Source organism: Podarcis raffonei, chromosome 13, assembly GCF_027172205.1.
Source record: "Podarcis raffonei isolate rPodRaf1 chromosome 13, rPodRaf1.pri, whole genome shotgun sequence".
NCBI lineage: Eukaryota > Metazoa > Chordata > Lepidosauria > Squamata > Lacertidae > Podarcis > Podarcis raffonei.
Window position 1 is genome coordinate 19,844,001 of NC_070614.1, and position 7,656 is coordinate 19,851,656.

General features: G+C 43.6%; 1 protein-coding gene across 1 annotated transcript; it reads left to right on the forward strand.

Annotated features, from left to right (window-relative positions):
- Positions 1-1,513: 1,513 nt before the first annotated feature.
- LOC128399736 (goannatyrotoxin-Vere1-like) lies at positions 1,514-7,240 on the forward strand. Its single transcript, XM_053361440.1, has 4 exons — positions 1,514-1,605; positions 4,300-4,487; positions 5,415-5,510; positions 6,743-7,240. Exons 1-4 carry the CDS (start codon positions 1,603-1,605, stop codon positions 6,765-6,767), a joined length of 312 nt encoding a protein of 103 aa, XP_053217415.1. The 5' UTR covers positions 1,514-1,602; the 3' UTR covers positions 6,768-7,240.
- The last annotated feature ends 416 nt before the right edge of the window (positions 7,241-7,656 follow it).

The window sequence follows — 7,656 nt, forward strand, 5'->3', positions numbered from 1 at the left end:
GTTGGAAGCTGCCCAGAGTGGCTGGGGAAACCTAGACAGATGGGCGGGGTATAAATAAAAAATTATTATTATTATATTATGTGGGGACAGCCCTGGACCACTTCAGTACAGCACAGTCAAATTCTGCATAGACCATTTTCTTTTGATGCTTCTAGTCAGTGCTTTTTTTCCTGGGGGGGATGCATACCCCTAAACATTTTGTGAATCTAAGCTTGGCCTCATTGAGGGGCAGTATTTCAATATGAGTAGGAAAATGAGAGTACCGCTAAACATTTTTTTTTTATAGGAAAAAAAGCACTGCTTCTAGTGCCCTTCATCTGAGCACTCAATGTGTGCAAAATGTTGTAGCTCATGGAATCTTGGAAGAATTCATTCTCCACCTTTGAAGTATTTCTTCCGAGTAAGAATTGCTCTCTTTGGCCGCTCAGCATCTTCTCTCCTAGGGCTGGACAAATTGGTCCATTTCAGGTTTTCTTACTTTCTCATCTTCCCAGTCTCAAATTTGGTTTTTATGCATTTACACCGCAATCTGCCAAGAATTTTTTATATTTTTTAAAAAAGCAACCTTCATGAAAATTTGCCAGCATTTTAGGGCAAATTCCTCCCAATATACACATTTTTGTATGTAGCCGTGAATAGTATATGCATTTCGGCAGTTATCTTCACAAATATATGCATTTTTGTACGTGTTGGACAACAGCATCACAAAATTCGAAGAAGTGCAAATTTCAGTGGATAGTTGTGTTCCAGCTTCAAAAACCAGGTAGTGTTACCATGCCCTTCACAATGTGACTGTCACAAGAATTGTCGGCGCTGAGACTAACAGGTTACTTCTGCTATGATGTAAGCAAAGCCCACCTGCCCCCTTTAAACATTGCAGCTGATCAGCTTATATTGATGCTTCTCTTAAACTTTGAGAGTACAGTGGTACCTCGGGTTAAGAACTTAATTCGTTCTGGAGGTCTGTTCTTAACCTGAAACTCTTCTTAACCTGAAGCACCACTTTAGCTAATGGGGCCTCCTGCTGCTGTCGCACTGCCGGAGCACGATTTCTGTTCTCATCCTGAAGCAAAGTTCTTAACCCGAGGTACTGTTTCTGGGTTAGCGGAGTCTGTAACCTGAAGCGTCTGTAACCTGAAGCGTCTGTAACCCAAGGTACCATTGTATACCCCCTAACTCTATAACCAGAATCTCTGTATGAATGTATAAAGAGCTATCATCCTAGCTCCATCAATGTTCCACAAAAGTTCCAGTTATTCAATCCTGCAAAGAGCTCGGCTCAGGAACACAGTCGCTGTGTCTATAAATCCCCACACCCTGCCTGGGTTGAACTGGTTCTCCTTCCTGCTCCCCCCCCCTTTACTGGGCGCAGCTTCCTCGCAGAGTAATCAAGGTGCCTGATACAGAATTGTATCGATCAACAAAAGATGGGCGAGTAGGATGGGGAGGGAGGGAGGAGCCACCCCCGCCTTAGTTTACTTACCTCCCAAGGATATAAACCCTCGGCCGAGAGAGCGCTGCTAGCAGAGGCACCGGCGAGAGGCGACTTGAAATTTGCACCCCTTGGCATCCAGCTTTTGCACCTGTTTTGACCTCGTTTTGATGGTGAGTACAGTGTGGCAGGAAAGCAATTGTGCTTCAATGTATTGCACTTCTTTTCAGGGGGGGAAAGAAAGTTGTGGGGAGTAGGGAATCAGAGGCCGGCTGAAGCACGACTTCATTTCTAAATTCTGGGGGCTGTTTACGGCTGACAAACACAAGATGCTCTGTGCGTTTTGGGGCAGCCGGTTCCACGTTTAGATGTGAATGGGAGGAGATCTGATTTTAGAAGCAAAAGAAAATAGCAGCTGAGGAGTGCAGATCGTCTCATTGATCTTCTTCTCCTTAACTCCCAGAAGCCCCTCTTTCTAGCCATTTTCAACCAGTGGAGGGATTGGATATTGGAACTGATTCTGGCTTAGGGGAGAGGGTCTTGGGGAGAGAAACTGCAAGGGAGAGGAGGCCAAAAGAGGGAGGAGGGATATCACTGGAGTACCATTACCATCAGCCTCAACCAGCATAGCTTATTGCCAGGGATGGTGGGAGCTGCAGTCCATCAAGATCAGGAGGGTCACAGGTTCCTCATCCTTGTTTTAGGTAAAGGTAAAGGGACCCCTGACCATTAGGTCCAGTCGTGACCGACTCTGGGGTTGCGGCGCTCATCTCGCTTTATTGGCCGAGGGAGCCGGTGTATAGCTTCTGGGTCATGTGGCCAGCATGACTAAGCTGCTTCTGGCGAACCAGAGCAGCACACGGAAATGCTGTTTACCTTCCCACCGGAGCGGTACCTATTTATCTACTTGCACTTTGATGTGCTTTCGAACTGCTAGGTTGGCAGGAGCAGGGACCGAGCAACGGGAGCTCACCCCGTCGTGGGGATTCGAACTGCCGACCTTCTGATTGGCAAGTCCTAGGCTCTGTGGCTTAACCCACAGTGCCACCCACGTCCCATCCTTGTTTTAAGGATGCTTAAAAGTCCAGTATGGAGAGGGTTTGCCGTGGAAAAGTATTCTTGTCTCCACCACACTGTACAAGGAGTTATTGTCTGGATAGGTAAATCTCCAATAAACTTATGGCCAAATGTGATTTGAACTCTCCCATGCAGGAAGGGAGAGAAGTTCAATTCAGTTTGTACGTCAAGCTGAATCAATCAAATCCACACTTTCCGAATCAACGTGAGACTCAAAACACAGCCACCCTTCAAAATCCGTGCTCTTCTAAATTTTGCGGTTCAGTTCTAGAAACAAGAACCAAAGTTTGCCAAAATGGAAACATTAGGTAGGAAAATCAACGTATTTGCGGAAATGAAATGTGTAAATGCATTCTATTAGGAGAAACTGCTTTTATCAAAACCGCTTACCAAAATATGTTTTTAAGGCTTCATTTGCACTAAAATCTGAATAATTTTTATGAGGGTTTTTTTTTTTAAAAAAATGCTGCAGAAACATGGGGAACTGAATTTAAGATTAAGAGAAACTGAGAAACGAGAAACTCAGGAGAACTGAAATCAACAGACCTTTCATTCATACTCCCATCTGAACCCAACACACTCTCTCTATTATCCAAGTGCTTCCTTCAGATTCTGCACTTTATATCCTCCTGTTCTGCTCGCTTTCAGTCTGCTTCTTGAATATTAGCAGCAGATGCTTCAAGACATGGAAACCCTAACTGCTATCTATGCTGAGCTTCAGAATTGGGGCAAATGTGTAATGAATGTAGAGAGAGGGCATCTCTGTAAGCAGGATGTTCTGGAGCATGGCCTCTGCAGCATGAGGTGCTTATTCCCACACGGAACATCTGCTTACGTTTTGCTTTCCAGGCAGTTTAGGTAAGCCTGATGCTTAGTACAGTGGTACCTCAGGTTAAGAACTTCATTCGTTCTGGAGGTCCATTCTTAACCTGAAACTGTTCTTTTTTATTTTTTTTATTGGTTTTCGCATATTACATTACAATACAGATGTACCAAAGCCAACACCATTTCTTCCCCATTCCCCCATACATTTACATTTATATTTCCTCAATCCATCATATTATTCTTTTCTCCTTCCTCCCACTTCCCTCAATTTCCTCCACATTATACAATTTACAATAATCTTTGCATTCGGCAATATTCTCAAATCGTCTATATATTCTTATTATCTTTCCCTACTAATTTTTCTTCCATCCAGTACTTCACATTTTAATTTAGGCATATTAGCGTGTCTTTTCCCCCAGCAGTATTTTGCCATATATTCACCAAAACATTTCCACTCCTTTTTAAATTTTTGATTCAACTGATTTCTTATTATAGCAGTTAATTTTAAAATTAAATATTCATTTAGTTTACAAATCCATTCCTCCTTTGTGGGTATAATTTGTGACTTCCACCTAGCAGCAAGCACTATTCTAGCAGCTGTACTAGAAACTGAAACTGTTCTTAGCCTGAGGTACCACTTTAGCTAATGGGGCCTCCTGCTGCCGCCACGCTGCTGGAGCACAATTTCTCTTCTCATCCTGAAGCAAAGTTCTTTACCTGAGGTACTATTTCTGGGTTAGCAGAGTCTGTAACCTGAAGCATCTGTAACCTGAAGCAAAGTTTTTAACCCAAGGTAAACCAGATCTTGACAAGTTGGCGACATGTAAGACCGCTAACGTAATGTAAAACTGGTATTTCCACAAGGGACTGGAAGCACGGGGAGCTTTTGCAATGCAAACCTGGCAACCCTCAATTAGCTAAGGCTGCTTTTCGGACTCTGTACATTTTTGTCTCTTTTCTGCTAGATGGTGGCCTCCCTGAAGTCCTGGCCTCTCATGATCGCTGTGACTCTGTGCATCTTGTTCTGCCTGGGAACCTTGGTAGAGGCCTACCCTCAACAGCCAGAGCACCCTGGAGAAGATGCCTCCGCTGAAGAAATGGCCAGATACCTGTCAGCGCTCCGACACTACCTTAACCTGGTGACAAGGCCAAGGTGCGGGTTGCTTTTAAAGTGGTGCAGTGATGGTCTCTGGAGTGGTGTCTGTGAGCCCTGTCTACACACACACACACCCTCCTGCCTCCTGAATGTTGGTGGGGAATAAGCATTATGCACAGGGCTCCCAAGGAAGGGAGAGAAAAATTCAGCCTTCTTCCATCCTAAGCACATTTATTTAACATTCCCCAAGGAAAGCCAGCAGTGGGAGCAACTCCCTATGTGGGTGAGTGCATGGGTCAGAGCAAGGTTAGCGGCTGAGGCAGTACAGGTGTCCCTGGGGATGTGGGTGGTGCTGTGGTCTAAACCACTGAGCCTCTTGGGCTTGCCAATCGTAAGGTTTGAATCAAATTGATTCAGTAGATTTTTTATTGTTTATCACCAATGGCCATCACAATACAATATAAGCACAAATCGCACAACTACAGAATGAAAGATCCTGTGTGCTCCAGACCAAGACAAACCTAAAATGCCCAGATTTTAAATCCAGACCAAATGCAGACCAAAAAACACTGCATCCAAAAATATCCACAGCTAGAATTGAAGCTCTGGGTTGGCAGGAGGCTGGAAGACACATGAGATAGCTGCTGCTGCGATACCCCGCACATCAGCTACGGGGCGGGGAGGCTAGGCAGCCTAAACAAAGCCTTCCACAAGGACTCCCCAGCTCCCTCCCACAATTTCAGGGTTTGAACTGAATTTTTAAATTATTTCCCAGAGGCTGTGCAGGAATAAAATGCACACCAGTGGTGTTTGTGTGTGCTAGTGTTCAGTTCCTTGCCATGCATGTCTGCTGCCATTAAATAACAGGAAGGGGGGGCTGCCTCATGGCTGTGGAAATCAGAGGTGGGGGAGGAGGAGTAAAAATCCCCCTTTCTGCCTCAAAATAGGATGACATTAACTCAGTTATTCCTCTCCCAACTGAAGGTTTGGCAAGAGGTCCAGCCCAGAGACCTTGATGTCAGACCTTATTTTTGGAGATAGCAGCAGCAACAGTGGAGCGAGCCATGATGACCGGTCAAGGTAAGTCCTAGCAGCACAGAGTGCATCTTTTTTGCAGCAAACCTACCCAGGACCTGCCTGTTTCTGACCCAGAGCCAATTCTCTCTAACCACCACAACCTTGTAAAGGGAAGGGCAAGCTCTAGGCTTGGAGACACATTGTGTTTTCTGTGTCATCTACTGGGATGGGGAGGAACATCCCGAGGGCCTCATAAATAGAAAGAAAGTGATTCTCAAGAGATTGGAAACCACCTTGTCTGCTCCAGGAGCAATGTGTTCTAGACCTAGAACGTCAAGATTACCCAGCAATGGGGAAGCAGCTTTCTGCACGCATCTAACCCTTTTCCAAGCTACACTGCAGACACATAGAAGAATCCCAGGAATCATGTAATATAGATTCAGGGCCATTCATGATTCAGTTTAAGGATGGTATCATGGTATCTAGCATGGTACCATCTGTATTTTATGACATTTGTTCAGATTTAGAGCTTATCTTAGCCGATATGCTCAAGCAAATCATGGAAGCATAGAGTTGGAAGGTACCCTGAGGATCGTATAGTCCAACCTCCTGCAATACAGGGATATGCAGCTGTACCTTACGGGGACTGAACCTACAACCTTGGCATTATCAGTACCATGCTCTATCCAACAGAGCTATCCAGCTGATAATGCAATGCAATGCAATGCAATGCAATGCAATGCAATGCAATAAAATAAAATAAAATAATAAAATAAAATAAAATAATAAAATAAAATAAAATAAAATAATAAAATAAAATAAAATAAAATAAAATAAAATAAAATAAAATAAAATAAAATAAAAAATAAAATAAAATAAAATAAAATAAAATAAAATAAAATAAAATAAAATAAAATAAAAGGTGTTGTTGTTGTATTTGTTAGAATTTATGTACTGCCCTATACCCGGAGGTCTCAGGGTGGTTCACAAAACAATTTTTTAAAACTTACTGGAATCAATTAATCATGGGAGCTTCGCTATCATCTATCTATAACTTGCTCATGAGTAAAAACAATATTTTTGAAGCAACCAGCATTTTTGAAGCCACAATGTATGTAAAATATATGCTTACTAAGAAACCATTTTTTAAAATGTTTGTGCACGCCTGGTACACCAGTGCTCTGGGTTCTGCAGGTGAATGGTCTTGGCCTTTGGGACAGGGAGCAGCAGCGCATTGTACTTGAGCTTCTTCCTACAATTCTCTACGTTCACAACAATTTATTTCTTTTTTGCAGGTTCGATGACTCCAACATGTGGTAACGATCTCGATGCTTCTCAGCCAGTGGTCCATCTGCTGCTTCTTTTTAAACAGGCAAATCGTTGTGTTCATTCTGCATTTCTCAAAACCAATTAAGCTGTGATGATTTAAAGAGTCCATTCCCCACCTCAGCTTTCTCCATCCAATACTGAAGAGGCTTGGGAAAGAAACTCTCACTGCATCCCCCCTTTCAAGACAACAACATTGCAATGAGCCAGGCCTCTTTCTCCCTACAAGCCAACAGGGGGTGCCAGAAGAGTGCTTTGTGGCTGGGGGCACAAAGGTTGCCCCCAGCCCTTGGCAGCAGCCAAGGTTGTAAGACCCTCCCCCCAAGTGCAAGCCCTCATTATGTCTACTCTGGGTTGTCCTGTACATCATGTGTGTGGGTGTGAATAGGAGTATGTGTGTGTGTAAATGTATGTATTTGAAATGATTTCTGTTTGTCTCAAGAATAAAAAGCAAGTTTGATGGAGAAGCTTATTGCATTCCTCCCTTTGTTCCCAACCAACTGAAGTGGGACAGTCTTTGGGTGCTGGGGTAAAGAAACTGCTACAGCAAATATACTATCGGCAAAACCAATTTGGTGTTTCGCAACTTTCTGACTAGTTGCAGGACCTTAGCCAGACCTAGCAGAGTACACGCAGAATCCAGGGAAGCAATTGGCAACTTGGCTGCAGACAGGATAGATGAAGCAGGAACCAGGAACTTGTAGTTAGGTGTTTATTATATACAGTGGACTATTTACAGGAAAAGAACACGGATCTTATGCTAGCTCTCTCTGACACGACTCACACCTCCTACACTCACTGACACACTGAACTCTGAACACAAAACTCTGAACTAACACATTCCAGTTAGTAGGCCATTAATTATCACTCCCTTGAGAGAGCT

Coding starts and splice junctions, on each gene's coding strand:
- LOC128399736 (XM_053361440.1), top strand. Junction 4,488..5,414: donor AACCTGGTGACAAGGCCAAG/GTGCGGGTTGCT, acceptor TCCCAACTGAAG/GTTTGGCAAGAGGTCCAGCC. Junction 5,511..6,742: donor AGCCATGATGACCGGTCAAG/GTAAGTCCTAGC, acceptor TCTTTTTTGCAG/GTTCGATGACTCCAACATGT.